The sequence below is a fragment of the Agelaius phoeniceus genome, chromosome 5 (genome assembly GCF_051311805.1).
Source record: "Agelaius phoeniceus isolate bAgePho1 chromosome 5, bAgePho1.hap1, whole genome shotgun sequence".
Lineage (NCBI taxonomy): Eukaryota > Metazoa > Chordata > Aves > Passeriformes > Icteridae > Agelaius > Agelaius phoeniceus.
The window spans coordinates 72,972,276-72,989,419 of record NC_135269.1 but is presented as its reverse complement, the minus strand read 5'-3'; the positions used below and the strand labels follow the sequence as shown (position 1 = coordinate 72,989,419).

At 62.6% G+C, this 17,144-nt stretch overlaps 4 protein-coding genes across 4 annotated transcripts; 2 read left to right on the top strand and 2 right to left on the bottom strand.

Moving 5' to 3' along the window:
- Positions 1-353: 353 nt before the first annotated feature.
- On the bottom strand, positions 354-2,719 carry LOC129119876 (acrosin-like). Its single transcript, XM_077178016.1, has 5 exons — positions 2,628-2,719; positions 2,238-2,501; positions 1,778-2,043; positions 1,418-1,557; positions 354-824 (listed from the first exon to the last, which is right to left on the bottom strand). Exons 1-5 carry the CDS (start codon positions 2,696-2,698, stop codon positions 354-356), a joined length of 1,212 nt encoding a protein of 403 aa, XP_077034131.1. The 5' UTR covers positions 2,699-2,719.
- An 827-nt stretch (positions 2,720-3,546) lies between these two features.
- LOC129119295 (acrosin-like) lies at positions 3,547-6,361 on the bottom strand. Its single transcript, XM_054631225.2, has 5 exons — positions 5,901-6,361; positions 5,511-5,774; positions 5,136-5,401; positions 4,815-4,960; positions 3,547-3,924 (listed from the first exon to the last, which is right to left on the bottom strand). The coding sequence occupies exons 1-5, from the start codon at positions 6,209-6,211 to the stop codon at positions 3,547-3,549; spliced, it is 1,365 nt and encodes a 454-aa protein (XP_054487200.2). The 5' UTR covers positions 6,212-6,361.
- A 933-nt stretch (positions 6,362-7,294) lies between these two features.
- Positions 7,295-11,217, top strand: LOC143694062 (uncharacterized). Its single transcript, XM_077178015.1, has 5 exons — positions 7,295-7,345; positions 8,307-8,391; positions 9,057-9,440; positions 10,109-10,234; positions 11,070-11,217. Exons 2-5 carry the CDS (start codon positions 8,334-8,336, stop codon positions 11,156-11,158), a joined length of 657 nt encoding a protein of 218 aa, XP_077034130.1. The 5' UTR covers positions 7,295-7,345; positions 8,307-8,333; the 3' UTR covers positions 11,159-11,217.
- A 798-nt stretch (positions 11,218-12,015) lies between these two features.
- TSPAN33 (tetraspanin 33) lies at positions 12,016-17,051 on the top strand. The gene is made up of 8 exons (XM_054631942.2): positions 12,016-12,204; positions 13,553-13,610; positions 13,724-13,851; positions 13,961-14,035; positions 14,130-14,225; positions 14,479-14,607; positions 15,291-15,452; positions 15,994-17,051. The coding sequence occupies exons 1-8, from the start codon at positions 12,100-12,102 to the stop codon at positions 16,093-16,095; spliced, it is 855 nt and encodes a 284-aa protein (XP_054487917.2). The 5' UTR covers positions 12,016-12,099; the 3' UTR covers positions 16,096-17,051.
- Positions 17,052-17,144: the final 93 nt, after the last annotated feature.

The following is a 17,144-nucleotide window of genomic DNA, read 5'->3' as shown; positions in this document are numbered from 1 at the left end:
GCTCCTCAGAAGGTGCTGGAGGTGGTGGAGGACCAGACCCATCCTCCCCTCCCTCCCTCCCTGGCTGCCCCTCATCCCCCCCAAACCAGGAGCCAACCCCACCCTATTTTCCCCAGATTGTCCCATCCTTGTTGTGAGCAGAAGCCTGAACTGGACTGGAAATGAGGATAATTTGGAACAACTCTATTTCAAGAACAAACTGAAGTTCATCACCAGGGTGGGTGGGTGGAGGGGGGATAAAGAGCAGGGCAGAGCAGATCTGGGCACTGGGGGTGGCTTTGGCACAGCCATGGCTCCAGCAGGGAATGGCTGTGATCTCCCACAGCCAGAACTGGATCCGCTCCTCCTCCTGCTCAATCCAGTTTGTCCCGCAGGAACTCCAGGAACTCCTGCAGATTCGTGAAGAACCTCAGCAGGATGGCTTTAGGGAATGAAATCGTTATAAACTTAGGCGGTGGTGGTGTTGGCTCTGGTTCTTCTTCTTCCTCTTCTTCTGGTTCTGGTATGGGCTCCGGTTCTGGTATCGGTACCGGTATTGGTACCGGTTGTGGTTGTGGTTCTGGCTCTGGTTCAGGTTCTGGTTCTGGTTCCAGTTCTGGTGGCTCTATCTCAATGGTGGGGGTGGGTGGCTCGGGTGGAGGAGGCTGCGTTTTGAACGGGACCATTCCCATCTGCTTCTGGATCCAGCTGTGGAAGTGCTGGGTGGACGTGAACACCCCGGGCCGCTTGTCACCAGCACAGCCCTTGCCCCAGCTGGCCAGGCCCACCAGCCAGAAGTAGTCACCGGTGTTGTCCTTGCAGACCAGGGGACCCCCTGTGTCCCCCTGCCACAGGAGAGAGGGGTCAGGGGCTGCTCCAGGGTCACAGCCACACCTCGGGGTTATGGGGACACTGGATGGGATTTGGGAGCAGAGCGCCAGGCCTTGGGGACAGGGGGACACTGGGACAGGGGCCTAGGGATGGGGAGTGGCAGCCCTGGGACACGGGACAGGGATCCATGGATGGGAAAGGGAAGGGCCTCCACGGGATAAAGAACAGGGTGGGACATGCTGGGCTCAGGGCTCTGTGCTGGCTCTGGGGGTTCCATGGGGCCCAGGTTGGCTCAGGGTCCCTGTGCTGGCTCTGGGGGTTCCATGGGGCCTGTGCTGGCTCTGGGGGTTCCGTGGGGCCCAGGGTGGCTCAGGGTCCCTGTGCTGGCTCTGGGGGTTCCATGGGGCCTGTGCTGGCTCTGGGGGGTTCCAAGGCGCCCAGGTTGGCTCAGGGCCCAGTGCTAGCTCTGGGGGTTCCATGGGGCCTGTGCTGGCTCTGGGGGTTCCAAGGGGCCCAGGTTGGCTCAGGGTCCCTGTGCTGGCTCTGGGGGTTCCATGGGGCCCAGGTTGGCTCAGGGTCCCTGTGCCCAGCCCGGGCCCAGCCCCACCTGGCAGGTGTCGATGCCGCCCCGCGGGTACCCCGCGCACAGGTCCTGGGGGTGCACGGCCCCCCCGTACCAGCGGCTGCTGTTGCACAGCTGGACGTCGATGAGCCGCACCTTGGCCTCCTGCAGCACCAGGCCCGGTGCTGGGGTCGGGGCTGTGGGCACAGAGGGCACTGAGCACCTGGCACCTCCCTGGGCAGAGCCCCTGGCCTAGGCCCGGCCTGTGCCCCTGTCCCTCTGTGTCCCTGCCCAGGGCTCCAGGCACAGAGGGCCCGGCTCCTGCAGCTTTGGCCTCTGCCCTGGGCCCACCCGGCCACGTCCCTGTGGTCCCCAACTTGTCCCCAGCCCCGGGTGGGCACTGACCACTCTCTGGGGTGGCTCTCCAGCCTGCCACATAGCAGGTTTTCAGCTCGGACACTGGCAGGTAGCTGTCAGGCACACAGGCCAGCTGGATGTAGTCGCTGCACTCCACGGGCTGGTCCAGCTCCACCAGGGCGATGTTGTTGCCTGGAGAGGCATCGCTGTAGTCCTGGTGCTTCAGGACCCTCCCAATGTGGCGACACTGGGCCTCGGGGCCCGGCTGGGCCAGATCTGTGGCCCCAATCAGCACCTTCCAAGCAGAGGTGTCCCTGGGGAGCAGGAGATGGAGGAGGAACTGATGGAAGAGAGCCACAGACTGTGGCAGCTGAATTCCCTTCCTGCTCGGGGCACCTCCCTGTGCTGGGGGGACATCCCTGACCCTGCTGTGGGGACATCCCTGACCCTGCTGTGGGGACATTCCCGTCCCTCCTGCGGGGACATCCCTGTCCCTGCTCCTCCTTACTGGGTGTCCATGAAGCAGCGCGCCACCGTGAGCACCCACTGGGGGTGGATGAGGGCCCCCGAGCACATGTGCCATGTGCCGTTGTCCCAGGTGGCCTGGACGCTGACGATGCCAGGCCAGGTCCCTGAGGGGACACCGGGGCTGGCCACATCAACAGCAGTGCCATCAGAAGATGACAAAGGTGTGTAGTCATCGGCCGTGGGGTCGTAGTCCCGAACCAGTGAGCTGTGGTCATATGCCAAGGGCCGGAGCCCGCAGGTGCCTCTGGAAGCACAAAGCCATCACTGCCCTGCTCGGGGACAGCAGGGACAGGGACCCCCAGGGGCTCCTCTGTGCCCAGGCTGTGCCAGGGAAGCCCCGAGTGTCCCCAAGCCCCCCGGGGCCACTGACCTGCAGGTGTCCCAGGTGCCCCCCACAGGCCCGGCCAGGGCCAGCAGGATCAGCAGCCACAGCAAAGCCATCGCAGGTGCCAGCACTGCAGGTGGCAGAGCCAGAGCTGAGCTGTCACCTCTGGTGACACCCAGGACCCTGGTGGTGCCCACAGTGTCACCAGGCTGGGGTGATGTCACAGAGGGGCCGGTTCCATGTGCGGGGCTCGGTGGCCTCGGGTGGGGGGAGGGCAGCACAGAGCTGTGAACCCGGGCATGGTTTGGGCTGGAGGGACCTTTGGGGTCCCTCTGGAGCACAGGGAATGTCCCAGATCCAGGGATCCCAATGGGGACCAAGGGCACAGCAGGAGCAGTGGGATGGGTCCCGGCAGCCTCAGAGACACGAGCTGGGGACAGAGGGGACAGCCCTGGGTGGCAGCAGCAGCAGCTCAGGGTGGCACTTCCAGCACCTCCACAGGACCCCGGCATGGCAGCTCCAGCTGTCCCCATTGCTGTCCCTCTCCAGGACTTTTCCTGGGACTGGCACACCTGAGGCTCTGCTGGGGAACCTGGGCTGGAGCAGCTTCTTCCTCTCTCCACCTCCAGGCCCATCCTCCCCTCCCCTCCCTCCTCCCCTCCCTGGCTCCCATTTGTCTCCCCCAAACCAGGCCCAACCCCAACCCCAACCCCACCCTTTTCCGCCAGATTGTCCCATCCCCATTTTTCCCAGGAGACCAAACTGGACACAGTGGCTAACTGGGAACTGGAACAACTCTAATTGAAGAACAAACTGGATTCACCATCGGGGTGGGCGCAGGGGTCAGCGTGGGCAGGGCACAGCAGCCCTGGGCACCGGGGCTGGGTTGGCCCCACAGCCACGGCCCCGGCTGGGGCTGCTGGAGATCCTCTGCAGCCAGAACTGGATCTGCTGTCCCTCCTGATCAACGCAATTTGTCCCTTAGGAACTCCAGGAACTTCTGCAGACTCCCGAAGAATTTCAGCAGGATGGATTTTGGGAATGAAACTGTTATGAAGTTCTCCGATTCTGGCTTCGGTGTCGTCTCGATGACAGTCAGGGTCATGGTTGGGGACAGCATGAGGGCAGGGGCTGGGGTCAGGGGTGGCTCTGTAGGTGTGGGGCTGGGGTCTGCAGGGACCATTCCCATCTGGACTTGGATCCATCCTCGGAAATGCTGGGTGGAGGCGAACACTCCGGGGCGTTTCTCTCCGACACAGCCCTTGCCCCAGCTGGCCAGGCCCACCAGCCAGAAGTAGTCACCAACGTGGTCCTTGCACACCAGGGGACCTCCGATGTCCCCCTGCCACAGGAGAGAGGCGTCAGGGGCTGCTCCAGGGTCACAGCCACACCTCGGGGTTATGGGGACACTGGATGGGATTTGGGGACAGGGGGACACTGGGACAGGGACGCACGGATGGGGAGTGGCAGCCCTGGGACACGGGACAGGGATCTATGGATGGGAAAGGGAACAGGAGCCCCTGGACAGGGACAGGGACACAGGGATGAGGACAGACAGGGAACAGAGACAGGGGTGGGACAGGGGCTGACCTGGCCTGGGCTGGGCCTGAGGGGATGCAATGGTGGAAGGGGTAGGGAAGGGCAGCAGGCAGGCACAGGAGAGGGATCTGGGGATTGCGGAAGGGCAGGACAGCTCTGGGACGTGGGACATGGGACAGGACAGGGACATGGGGATGGGCAAGGGACACCCATCAGTGGCAGGGCAGCAGGGCTGGGAGGGCACCGGGCCAGGCCCAGATGGGGCCAGGCCATATTTGGGGCCTTGCTGGCTCTGAGGGGATCCATGGGCCCTGTGCTGGCTCTGAGGGGATCCATGGGCCCTGTGCTGGCTCTGAGGGGATCCATGGGGCCATGTTGGGGCTCAGGGTCCCTGTGCTGGCTCTGGGGGTTCCATGGGGCCCAGGTTGGGGCTCAGGGTCCCTGTGCTGGCTCTGGGGGGTTCCATGGGGCCCAGGTTGGGGCTCAGGGTCCCTGTGCTGGCTCTGGGGGTTCCATGGGGCCCAGGTTGGGGCTCAGGGTCCCTGTGCTGGCTCTGGGGTTCCATGGGGCCTGTGCTGGCTCTGGGGGTTCCATGGGGCCCAGGTTGGCTCAGGGTCCCTGTGCTGGCTCTGCGGGTTCCATGGGGCCCAGGTTGCCTCAGGGTCCCTGTGCCCAGCCCGGGCCCAGCCCCACCTGGCAGGTGTCGATGCCGCCCCGCGGGTACCCCGCGCACAGGTCCTGGGGGTGCACGGCCCCCCCGTACCAGCGGCTGCTGTTGCACAGCTGGACGTCGATGAGCCGCACCTTGGCCTCCTGCAGCACCAGGCGTGGGCTCGGGGCTGTGGGCACAGAGGGCACTGAGTGGCAGCCCCCGGGCAGAGCCCCACGCTCAGGGCCCAGCCCCCGGGCCAGGCCCGGGCCGTGTCCCCGCAGAGCCCCCGGCCCGGGGCCGTGTCCCTGCCCGGGGCCGTGTGCCCGCGGCTCGGCCCGGCCCTGCCCCGGGTGGGCACTGACCGCTGTCCGGGGTGTTCCTCCAGCCCGCGATGTAGCAGGTTTTCAGCTCGGACACTGCCAGGGAGCTGTCAGGCACGCAGCCCAGCTGGATGTAGTCGCTGCACTCCACGGGCTGGTCCAGCTCCAGCAGGGCAATGTTGTTCATGGCTGTGGCAGCCACGTAGTTTTGGTGCTTCAGGAGCCTCTGGATGCGTCTCACTGCAGCCTCGGGGCCCGGCTGCGCCACATCCGTGGTCCCCATCACCACTTTGTAAATGGAGATGTCCCTGGGGGGCGGGAGATGGACAGAGGGGTGACAGGGAGCCGGGCCATGGGATGTGGCAGCCCAACAGCTGACCCTGCTGTGGGGACACTCCTGTCCCTGCTCCTCCTTACCCAGACCTGAAGAAGCACTGGGCCACCGTGAGCACCCACTGGGGGCTGATGAGGGCCCCTGAGCACATGTGCCACGTGCCGTTCTCCAGGGTGGCTTGGACACTGACAATGCCAGGCCAGGCCCCTGAGGGGACGCCGGGGCTGTCCATGTTGAGGGAGGTGACATCAGAAGAACCCAAGGTAGCGTAGTCACCATCAGAGTGGTCATAGTTGGCAGACACAGAGCTGTGGTCAAAATCCAAGGGCCGGAGCCCGCAGGTGCCTCTGGAAGCACAAATCCATCACTGCCCTGCTCGGGGACAGCAGGGACAGGGACCCCCAGGGGCTCCTCTGTGCCCAGGCTGTGCCAGGGAAGGCCCGAGTGTCCCCAAGCCCCCCAGGGCCACTGACCTGCAGGTGTCCCAGTTGCCCTCCACGGGCCCGACCAGGGCCAGCAGGATCAGCAGCCACAGCAAAGCCATCGCAGGTGCCAGCACTGCAGGTGGCAGAGCCAGAGCTGAGCTGTCACCTCTGCTGCCAGCAGGCTGGAGTGATGTCACAGAGCGCTGGAGCCTTGGAATGGTGTGGGTGGCAGGGACCATAACGACAGCACGGTGCCACCCCTGCCAGGGCCGGGCCACCTCCTGTGCTGGGCCCAGGGAGCCCAGCAGGCCCTGGGCTGGTGGCGCCTCAATATGGAACTCAGAGATCAATGCTCCCATAAATACTTAATCATTAGGGCTCTTGGTGCTTCCTTAGATGTAATTTATAATGACTAATGGTAGTACAAATTTGTTTACCTCAGTGGTAACCTCGCTGTAGCATCACAGTGTTAATTGCCACTAATATTACTACAAATTTTTATTAATACATAAAATAATGCTTATTTGTAATGTGGTGATATTAATATATACATTTTAAAATTATTTGTTAATTATATAATGTAAACATATTTTATATATTGTTACATTAATTATATATACATTATTACATATCAATACATTAATATGTTATTAAACAGAAATACATTAATTATATATTAATACATTACTATATTACTCTATTAATATATTATTACGTTAATAGGGTATATTTATGGAAACAAAGGCACCAATCCTTGTAGTATGTGGAAAGAAACTTAATAGTGTTTTTTTCTATTTTAACACCATATTATTAATATAATATAATATAAATATATATATAACATAATATATTATATTATATTATATTATATTATATTATATTATATTATATTATATTATATTATATTATATTATATTATATTATATATTCCTATTCATATTATTTTGTATTATATTCCTATTTATATTATTTAATTCTTTATTATTATACCATATCATGTTAAAATCTATTTTCTGCATGACATCAATAGCCTATAATATAAAATGTGTAATTTCCCTGCATCCTTTATACAATATAAATTTATTTGCGTGTATGATAAAATCCTACACACACTTTTAATCCATGAAAATAGAAACTTGAAAAAACCTAAATATAAAAAAACTTAATATGAACTTTAAAAACTTAGTAAATTGTATGGATATCTTGCATGGAATATATTATTAAAAATGGGATCGGATCTTTTGCTTTGTTTCTCTTCTGGGCGGGGACGGGCACAGCTGGGTGGGCAGGGGGAACATCTGGATGGGGCACAGCCGGGCAGGACACATCTGGGCTTGGCAGTGGCACAGCTGGCAGGGGCACATCTGGATGAGAGGGGCACATCTGGATGACCGAGGCACATCTGGCGGGGAGGGGCCGGGGCGGGGCCGGGCGGCGGCGCCGGGGCGGGGCCGGGGCTGAGCGCGGCTCGGGCGGGAGGCAGCGGAGCCACGGTGAGGGACCGGGGCCGGGGCCGGGGCCGGGGGTGTCCCCTCTCCCCGGGCGGGGCCGGGGCTCCGACCATCCCGGGGACCGGGGGCTGCTGCCCACCGCGCTGCCCTACGCCCCCCCCGCCCCCTGCCCAGCCCCCAGCCCCATAGTCCCCTACCCCCTGCCCTATAACTGCCCAGACCCCAGCCCCAAAAACCCCCGCCCCCTGCCCTATAACTGCCCAGCCCCCAGCCCCATAGACCCCAGCCCCCTGCCCTATAACTGCCCAGACCCCAGCCCCATAGTCCCCTCGCCCATGCCCTATAACTGCCCAGCCCCCAGCCCCATAATCCCCTCGCCCATGCCCTATAACTGCCCAGACCCCAGCCCCATAAACCCCCACCCATGCCCTATAACTGCCCAGCCCCCAGCCCCATAGTCCCCTCGCCCATGCCCTATAACTGCCCAGACCCCAGCCCCATAAACCCCCACCCATGCCCTACAACTGCCCAGCCCCCAGCCCCATAATCCCCTCGCCCATGCCCTATAACTGCCCAGACCCCAGCCCCATAAACCCCCACCCATGCCCTATAACTGCCCAGACCCCAGCCCCATAGACCCCTCGCCCATGCTCTATACCTGCCCAGCCCCCAGCCCCATAATGCCCTCGCCCCCCGCCCTACAGCTGCCCCAGCCCCCAGCCCCATGAAACCCCCGCCCCCAGCCCCACAATCCCCTCGCCCATGCTCTGTAACTGCCCATCCCCCAGCCTCATTATCTCCCCGCCCCCTGCCCAGACCCCAGCCCCAAAAAGCCCCGCCCCATGCCCTATACCTGCCCAGCCCCCAGCCCCACACCCGCCCCTGCTCACGGCGGGTGTGGGGGGTTGGATACCCCGGGGGTCCCTCCCTCGCCATGGGGGGCTGTGTTTGGGGTGCCCCCAGGGTTTTGGGGTGCCCGCTGTTGAGGCTGCTGTGCCCCCAGGCGCTGCCCGCTCCGGATGCCGGCAGGATGGCGCTGCTCCCCGTCGTGGCGCTCTTGGCTCTGTGCCCCCTCCTCGCCCGGGCAGGTACCCACGGGCAGGGGGGTGGGGGGTCCGGGCAGAGCCCCCGCTCCCCGGGACCCCCTCCCCAACCCTCCTTTCCTCCCCTGCGCGGAGACCGCTCTGGGGACCCCGAGGGGAGGGCGGGGGAGCCGTTCCCGGCAGGGCGGTGACTCACGGGGCGGCTGCTTGGCTCCTCCGAGCCCTCGGTGCTGGCACCAGGCCCTGGCACCACCGAACACCCGGTCCTGGCTCCTCCGAGCCTTCGGTGCTGGGACCAGGACCTGGCACCACCGAACACCCGGTCCTGGCACCACCGAGCCCTCGGTTCTGGCACCTCCAAGCCCCTGGTCCTGGCTTCTCTGAGCCCTCGGTGCTGGCACCAAGACCTGGCACCACGGAGTCCCCAGTCCTGGCACCACCGAGCCCTCTGTGCTGGCACCAGGATCTGGCTCCACCAAGCCCCTGGTCCTGGCATCACCGAGCCCCCGGTCCTGGCACCACCGAGCCCTTGATTCTGGCACCACCGAACACCCGGTCCTGGCCCCACCGAGCCCCCAGTCCTGGCTCCACCGTCTGTGTCCCCACGGATGTCCCCTGTCCCCTTGTCCCGCGGGTGGCCCCTGTACCCCATTCCTCGTACACCCTGGTACCCCATCCCAGCGCGCTGACCCCGCTGTGTCCCCTCCCAGACCAGCCTCCTGTCACCGTCACGGTGACAGCGGCCATCGGCGAGGACGCCTGCCTGCCCTGCGGCTCGCAGCCCTGGGGTGACCTGCGCGGGGTCACCCTCAGCTGCACCCACCAGGCCGGCGACCACCACGCTGTCCCTGTCCTCAGCCACCGCCTGGGCTGGCAGCCACCGCCCCCCGAGCCGGGCTGGCAGCCGCCCGTGCAGCCCGACAGCCGCTTCAGGGGCAGGGTGGCCTTCTGCGCCGCGGGGACAGGGGACAGCGGCGTGTCCCTGCTGCTGAGGAACCTCAGTGATCCTGATTTCGGGAATTATTCCTGCTACGCCACCCGTGCTGCCGCCCCGCAGCTCCTCTGCTCCCTGGTGCTGCAGCCTGCGGTGGCAGGTGAGCGGGGCAGGGGTGGCACTGTCCCTTTTGGGGTCCCTCTGCTCCCTGGTGTGTCCAGCCCTGGGTGGTGCCAGAATTTGGGGGTGTCCCCAATTCCCTGACCCATCTGTCACCTCCTCCAGCTCTGTCCCCATCTGGGTGATGCCAGGTGTCCCTCCTTTGTTCCCCTGTTTGGGGTCCCCACAAGGTGTCTGTCCCTTGTCCCCCTGAGCAGTGCCAGGTGTCCCTGCCCTGTTCTCCTGTCCTGTTTGGGGTCCCCACAAGGTGTCTGTCCCTTGTCCCATCTTGGCAGTGCCAGATGTCCCTGCCATGTTCCCCTGTCCCCCTGTCCTGTTTGGGGTCCCCACAAGGTGTCTGTCCCTTGTCCCCCTGAGCAGTGCCAGGTGTCCCTACCCTGTTCTCCTGTCCTGTTTGGGGTCCCCACAAGGTGTCTGTCCCTTGTCCCATCTTGGCAGTGCCAGGTGTCCCTGCTCTGTCCCCCTGCCATATTTGGGGTCCCAGCATGCCCTGACGTGTCCCTTGTCCCTGGCGTGTCTGTCCCTGATGTGTCTGTCTGTCCCTGACTCTGCTCCCCGGGGACAGTTTGGGGTTCCCCCAGCCTGGCACAGCACAGGGAGTGGGGGGTGGCCCGGCTGGTGTCCCCACATGCCGCTGTCACCCCGCAGAGGTCCCCAAGGCCACGGAGCCGGACATGCTCATGGTGATTTGTGTCCTCACGGCCGCCTTCACCGCGGTGGCCATCGGGGTGCTGGTGTGTGCCCACTGCCAAGGCCACTGCTGGGGGCGCCCAGGTGGGTGGGGGGCACAATGGGGGTGCTGGGGGGCACAAAGGGGAGTGTGGGGGCACAGGGAGGTGTTGGGGGGTGCTGGGGGATATAGAGGGGGGTGCTGGGGGGCACAGGGGGGTGTTGGGGGATGCTGGGGGCACAAACAGGGGATGTTGTAGGATGGGGGCAGTTGGAGACCCTTTGGTCCACTGGGGATGGGATTCTGTGTGGGGAGGGGATTTGCAGCTCCCTTGTGGGGATAGGGCGGGATGGGATCCATGGGATGGAATGAGACGGGATCCATGGGATGGGATGGGATCCATGGGATGGGGTGGGATGGAATAGGATGGGATGGAATGAGACGGGATCCATGGGATAGGATGGGATGGGATCCATGGGATGGGATGGGATGGGATGGGATCCATGGGATGGAATGAGATGGGATCCATGGGATGGGATCCATGGGATGGGGTGGGATGGGATGGGATGGGGTGGGATGGGATGGGATCCATGGGATGGAATGAGACAGGATCCATGGGATAGGATGGGATGGGATCCATGGGATGGAATGAGATGGGATCCATGGGATGGGATGGGATGGGATCCATGGGATGGAATGAGATGAGTTCCTTAGGACAGGATCAATGGGATGGGATCCATGGGATAGGATCCATGGGATGGGGATGGGGATGAGGATGAGGAGGGAATGGGGTGGGGATGAGGACAGGGATGGAGACAGGGCAGGGATGAGGACGAGGGTGCAGATGGTGACGGGACAAGGATGGCGACAGGGATGGGGATGGGGACAGTGCTGTGTGGGGCCAGGCTTGTCCCATGTCCCCACTCTCTGTCCCCTCAGCGCGGGGTCCAGCCCAGGACCCCGCAGCCGTGGCTGCAGGGGAAGAAGGAGAGGTGGCCTTGAGTGACCTCAAGAGTGCCAATGCCTGAGGCCACCCCCAACGGGACCGGTCCTCATGTGACACTGGCACAGGACACAGCCCCGACTGCCCCAGTGGGGGGCACAGGGCTGGGGCGATGCTCTGGGGTGGGGGTGCAGGATGGGTTTGGGGGGGTGCACGATGGTTTGGGGTGGGGGGCTCTGCTCGGACCCCCAGGGATGGGCAGGAGACAGCGCAGGGTCCCCCTGCCCTCCAGGGGACACCCAAACCCGGGGTCCCATGGCTGGGGGGGGACAAACCCGGAGACCCCAAATAAAGAGCATTGCTCCAGAGTGGGGGTGACCCTTCCTTCCCACCCACCAGGGGTCAGGGGGCTTGGGAGGGGGGATGTGGGGTATGGGGGGACCCTTTTTGGGCTGGGGTCTGGGGTCACATGGTGTCCCCATTTAGGGACGGGCTGTGGGGTCACGGGGGGTCTCCATTTAGGGACAGGCTGTGGGGTCATGGAGGTGTCCCCATTTAGGGACAGGCTGTGGGGTCCCGGGATGTCCCCATTTAGGGACAGGCTGTGGGGTCACGGGATATCCCCATTTAGGGACAGGCTGTGGGGTCCAGGGATGTCCCCATTTAGGGACAGGTTGTGGGGGTCACACGGTGTCCCCATTTAGGGGTGGCTGTGGGGTCCCGATGTCCCCAAGCGCGCTCGTTCTCTCACGGCCGCTGGGCGGCGCTGTTGGCGGAGGGGCAGGGCTGGCCCCGCCCATGGACACGCCCACCACGGACAGGTGCGGCAACGCACGGGGGCGGGACCCGCGGGGCTGAGTGACGGGGCAGTTGTCCAATGGAAAGGCAGAGTGAGGAAGATCCAGCCAATGAGTGGGCGGGAAGGGGAACGGGACCCGGGGGCGGGGCTCGGTGGCGCTCGCCGCGGGGCGAAGCGGGGACCGGTGCGGTTCGGCCCCGCTCGGATCCGCTCGGCCCCGCTCGGCCATGGCGAAGCGGGCGGCGGTCCCCGCCGGGCCCCTCGGGGACGATTTTTCATTCGTGAGCCCGCTGGCCAAGTACATGCTCTTCTTCTTCAACCTGCTCTTCTGGGTGAGTGCGGGGACACCGGGACACCGCGCTCCCGAAGGACGTCCGGACCCGGGGGCTGGCCCCATCCCTGGGACACCGCCATCCCCGGGACTCCCCATCCCTGGGATCCCACCGGGACCCCCCAGTCCTTGGAAATGCCTCCATCCCTGAACCCTTTTGGGACCCCCCCATCTCCGGGACCCCCAGCCCCTGGGAATGTCTCCATCCCTGAACCCTTTTGGGATCCCCATCTCCGGGACGCCCAGCCCTCGGGAATGTCTCCATCCCTGAACCCTTTTGGGATCCCCCATCCCTGAGATCCCATCGGCACCCCCAGCCCTTGGGAATGTCTCCATCCCTGAACCCTTTTGGGATCCCCATCTCCAGGACCCCCCAGCCCTCGGGAATGTCTCCATCCCTGAACCCTTTTGGGATCCCGCATCCCCAGGGACCCCTGGCCCTCTCTCCAGCCCAGGACCTATTTGGGATCCTGCATTCCCCCAGCCCACCTCTATCCTCAGGATCCCACCGGGAACCCCCTGGCTTTGGAGCTGTCCCCACCCCTGGTCCCCACTGCAATCCGCTCTCCTCGGGATCCCTGGAGCCCCCCAACCCCAGTGTTCCCCCATTCCTGATGGACTCCTGGCCCCTAGGAGTGTTCCCATCCCTGGACCCCATTGGAATCCCCCATTCCAGAACCTACAGAAGGGGTTGCCCCATTCCCCGAGGGTTTTTGGGGTCCTTTGGGTCCCCACCACTTCACTGGGACCCTTCCTGGCCCCTCACAGATGACAACCCCCAGAGAGGGGGACAGAGGCCCCTCTTGTCCCCAGCCCTCCCCAGGGACATCTCCTGCAGGGAAGCCACAGTTTTCCACGTTTGGGGGCCTTTTTGATGTTTTTTTTTTAATATTTTGAGGAATTTTTATGTTTTTGGGAAGTTTTATGTTTTGAATAATTTTTAATGCTTCCAGGATTTTTTAAAAACGTTTTAGAGACTTTTGTACTTCTTGGGCGGTTTGGTGGGGTTTTTTTTATGTTTGGGGGTTTTTAATGCTTTTGGGAGGGTTTTTTTGCAGGGACTTTTTGTGGGTTATTTCCGTGTTTGCAATTCTATTTTTGAGGAAGTTCCGTACTTCCCATAAACCACATCGCTGTGTCCAGCCACCCGTAGAGGAACAGCGCTGGCTGGCAAGTCACCTCCAGGGAGGTGGGGACAGATGTCACCTCCCAGTAGGAGGGGACACAGTGCACACCATGCGACAAGGGGAAGCTGAGGCAGCAGCTGCAGCTCGGGTGCATGCCTGGCTTTGGGGAGCTGCAGGTGGGGCCGTGGGTGTGGCACGGGGGTCACCTGTGTCCCTCTGCAGATGATCTCCATGGTGATGGTGGCCGTGGGGCTGTACGCCCGGCTGCTGAAGCACGCAGGTGAGCTCGGGGGCTCCCCAGCCCTGCTGGTTCCAAGCCACCAGCACGGTTGGGGTGGCACGTGGGGTCCTGGGGGTGCTGGCAGTGTGGTGACAACTCGTCCATGGTGACAGAGGCAGCCATGGCGTGCCTGGCAGTGGACCCTGCCATCCTCCTCATCGTGGTGGGCGTCCTCACCTTCCTCATCACCTTCTGTGGCTGCGTGGGCTCCCTGCGGGAGAACATCTGCCTGCTGCAGGTGGTGAGTCCTGCCAGGGGTGGGGACCCTGCTGGGGACCATGGTGGCATCTCGGTGCCCCCCTCACCATCACCTTCCTCTTCCCCTCACCTTCACCTTCCTCTTCCCTCAGTTCTCCGTCTGCCTGACCATCATCTTCCTCCTGCAGCTGGCGGCCGGCGTGCTGGGCTTTGTGTTCTCTGATGAGGTACTGATAAGGGAGGGCAGCGGGGGTGCTGGGTGACCCCAGTCCTGTCCTGTTGGGTGGCAGCCTCACTGCTGTCCCCCCATTTGTCCCCCAGGCCCGTGGGAAGGTCAGCGAGATCATCAACGGGGCCATCGTGCATTACCGAGATGACCTGGACCTGCAGAACCTCATCGATTTCGGGCAGAAGGAGGTGACAGGGGGGCCTGCAAGGGCGGGGTGTCCCTCCAGTGGATGGGGACATGTCCCCATTTCCATGTCAGGCTTACATCTGTGGGGTAGCACAGGCTGGGGATGTTGGATGGCTCTTCCAAGACGTTCACAGTGATGTCCTGCCTGGCAGGGGGAGGCTAGGTAGGGCTGGGGGCACAAAGAGCCCTGAGTGTCCTGTCCCCCTGCCGTGGGCTGGGGTCCCCTCCCCACTGAGCCCCGTGTCCTGCCCGCAGTTCAGCTGCTGCGGGGGTGTCTCCTACAAGGACTGGTCCCAGAACATGTACTTCAACTGCACGGCCACCAACCCCAGCCGCGAGCGCTGCTCCGTGCCCTTCTCCTGCTGCCTGCACGACGCTGACCAGGTCTGTGCTGGGGTGGCCTCAGGGGACCCTGCCCCGTGCCTGTCCTCCCTGCCCCAGGGAGGGGACCCTGCCCCGTGCCTGTCCTCCCTGCCCCAGGGAGGGGACCCTGCCCCGTGCCTGTCCTCCCTGCCCCGCGGGCTGGGCTGGGCCTGGAGCCCTGCCCAAGGGAAGGGAACACTTATGGACCCCATCCTGCCCTCTGGGTTTGGGTTCCCCCATCCCAACCATTGGGTTTGAGTTCCCCATCCCACCCTCTGGGTCTGGGTTCCCCCATCCCAACCATTGGGTTTGGGTTCCCCCATCCCACCCTCTGGGCTTGGGTTCCCCCATCCCACCCTCTGGGTTTGGGTTCCCCCATCCCAACCATTGGGTTTGGGTTCCCCCATCCCACCCTCTGGGTTTGGGTTCCCCCATCCCACCCTCTGGGTTTGGGTTCCCCCATCCCAGCCATTGGGTTTGGGGACTCCTGTGTGGAAATGCTGTGGTGAGGTGGGGGAGAATTCTCCCTCTCCAGAGCTGGGATTGGCTCTTTGGGGCCAGGTGGCTCTGGAGGGACAGCGTGGAGACACTGAGGAAGGGACACCCCACCAAGGCAGGGGTCTGGTCTCTCCAGCTGCCCCCCAAGAGCAGGGAGCCCAGTGTGTTCTGTCCCCAGCCCCTCTGTGTTCTGTCCCCTCTCCCAGGCTGTCATCAACACCATGTGTGGCCACGGGATGCAGGCCAGGGGCTACCTGGAGGCCAGTGCCTTCATCCACACCAACGGCTGCATCGACAAGCTGGTCAACTGGACCCACAGCAACCTCTTCCTGCTGGGGGGCATCGCCCTGGGGCTGGCCCTGCCCCAGGTACGGGGCTGGGGGACCAGGGGCTGCCCCAGAGCTCTGCTTTGGGGGGTTTTTTGGGGGAGTTGCCTTAATAGTGGCTGGTTGTGAGATGGGGGAGCTGGGATGGGATTTGGGGTGGGGGAGTGATGCAAATGTCCGGCATGGGGGGCATGGGGTGACATTGCCTGGTGTTGCTCAGTACCTCCTTCTCCCCCATCCCTCTTGCCCTTTCTCTTGCTTTTCTCTCCTTCCTCTTCCTCTCCCACTTCCCTCTTCCCTTTCCCCTTCCCATCTCATTTCTTTCCCTGTTCCCCTTCCTCTTTCTCTTCCCTTCTCCCCCCTCTTCCTCTCCCCTTCCTCTTCCTCCTCCCTTCTCCTTCCTCTTTGCCTTCCCTTTATCTCACTTGCCCTTTCCTCTCCCTCTCCTCCATCTCCCCCTTCCTCCTCTCCCCTTCCTCCTCTGCCCTCCCTCTCCTGATCTATCCCCCTTTCCTCTCCCCATCCCTCTCCCTTTCCCACTCCCTTCCTCTCTCATTTCCCTCCCCTTCCCTCTCCCCTCCAGGTGGTGGGCATCATCCTGGCGCGGCTCCTCATCAACCAGATCCGCGACCAGATCAAGCTGCAGCTCTACAACCAGCAGCACCGGGCAGACCCCTGGTCCTGAGCCCGCACCCCCCGGGCAGCACGGCGGCGCTCCCGGGGCCATTCCGAGCCCCGGATCCGCGGGAACAGCCCGAGGGGCTCCGCTGGACGAGAGGGAATGCGGATCCGCGGTGGCCGCACAGGAGACTCCGTGCCTTCGGCAGCCGGTGCAGGGCTCGGCCTGGAGGTGCTGAGCTGAAGCAGCGCCGGGGAATCGCTGTCTGTCTGTCCGTCTGTCCGTCCATCCTGCTGGCGCACAAAGCTTCGCACTGGGAATGTGCTTCCCCTCCCCGCGTGCGCTGGAGAAGGACGTTTGTCTGTCTGTCTGTCCGTCCGTGCACCGAGCTGCCTTCGCCCAGGCCGGGCTGCGGGGCCGGGGATGTCCCCCGGACCCCGTGTCCGGGTGTCCGTCTCGGTGTCGCTGGCCGCGGGGACAGCCGAGGGCACAGCACGGCCGGCCGAGGGGGTGCCGGGCTGTGCCCATTCCTTGCCTTTCCCGGACAATAAACACACGAGGCCAGACGCTCCGGGCTGTGCCGGGCTGCAGGGGCCGGGGACACCGCGGTGGCTCTGGGGACACGCGAGGCCACGCCAGGCCGCGCCGCGGCCCTGTGCTGTTGTGAGACCCCAAAACGAGCGGGGAAAAGCGGCCGAGCGGCCTGGCCCGGCCCCTCGGAGCTGTCGCAAACCCGTGGGTGGAGTTTTAGGGGTTGGGTTTTTAGAGTTTTTTTCTTTTAATGTTCCCTTCGGCTCGGGCTGGGTGGTCCCTCCCGCGGAGGGAGCCGGGATGCGGCCCAGCGCCCGGCTCTTTGTGTGCGGCCGGGACGCTTCTCTCCCATAAAAAACCCTTTTTTTGGCTTTTTTTCCCCTCAAAACCCGCCTCATCCCCCCCACCGAAATGGGATTTCTTCCCCCAAAAGTGATTGCTTCTCCGAGCAATGGCACCTCCCCGCAAAATAAAAAAGTGATTTTTCTCCCTCCGAAACTCACTTTTCTTCCCAAAACTTCCCCTCCCAAGAGCTACTTCTCACCCCGAAAAAGCAAGTTTACTCTAAGATGTAGCTGCTCTCA

What these genes read in the sequence shown, in the direction of transcription:
- LOC129119295 (XM_054631225.2), bottom strand. Translation starts at nt 6,211, where the DNA reads ATGGGAGCATTGATCTCTGAGTTCCATATTGAGGCGCCACCAGCCCAG. An exon ending in GGCAACTGGGACACCTGCAG is followed by an intron (nt 5,775 to 5,900) that starts GTCAGTGGCCCT and finishes TTGTGCTTCCAG; the next exon opens with AGGCACCTGCGGGCTCCGGC. An exon ending in CAGTGCTTCTTCAGGTCTGG is followed by an intron (nt 5,402 to 5,510) that starts GTAAGGAGGAGC and finishes CCCGCCCCCCAG; the next exon opens with GGACATCTCCATTTACAAAG.
- LOC143694062 (XM_077178015.1), top strand. Translation starts at nt 8,334, where the DNA reads ATGGCGCTGCTCCCCGTCGTGGCGCTCTTGGCTCTGTGCCCCCTCCTC. An exon ending in CCCCCTCCTCGCCCGGGCAG is followed by an intron (nt 8,392 to 9,056) that starts GTACCCACGGGC and finishes GTCCCCTCCCAG; the next exon opens with ACCAGCCTCCTGTCACCGTC. An exon ending in CCACTGCTGGGGGCGCCCAG is followed by an intron (nt 10,235 to 11,069) that starts GTGGGTGGGGGG and finishes CTGTCCCCTCAG; the next exon opens with CGCGGGGTCCAGCCCAGGAC.
- TSPAN33 (XM_054631942.2), top strand. Translation starts at nt 12,100, where the DNA reads ATGGCGAAGCGGGCGGCGGTCCCCGCCGGGCCCCTCGGGGACGATTTT. An exon ending in TCTTCAACCTGCTCTTCTGG is followed by an intron (nt 12,205 to 13,552) that starts GTGAGTGCGGGG and finishes GTCCCTCTGCAG; the next exon opens with ATGATCTCCATGGTGATGGT. An exon ending in GCTTTGTGTTCTCTGATGAG is followed by an intron (nt 14,036 to 14,129) that starts GTACTGATAAGG and finishes TTTGTCCCCCAG; the next exon opens with GCCCGTGGGAAGGTCAGCGA.
- LOC129119876 (XM_077178016.1), bottom strand. Translation starts at nt 2,698, where the DNA reads ATGGCTTTGCTGTGGCTGCTGATCCTGCTGGCCCTGGCCGGGCCTGTG. An exon ending in GAGAGCCACCCCAGAGAGTG is followed by an intron (nt 1,558 to 1,777) that starts GTCAGTGCCCAC and finishes CCCCGACCCCAG; the next exon opens with CACCGGGCCTGGTGCTGCAG. An exon ending in GCGGCATCGACACCTGCCAG is followed by an intron (nt 825 to 1,417) that starts GTGGGGCTGGGC and finishes CTCCTGTGGCAG; the next exon opens with GGGGACACAGGGGGTCCCCT.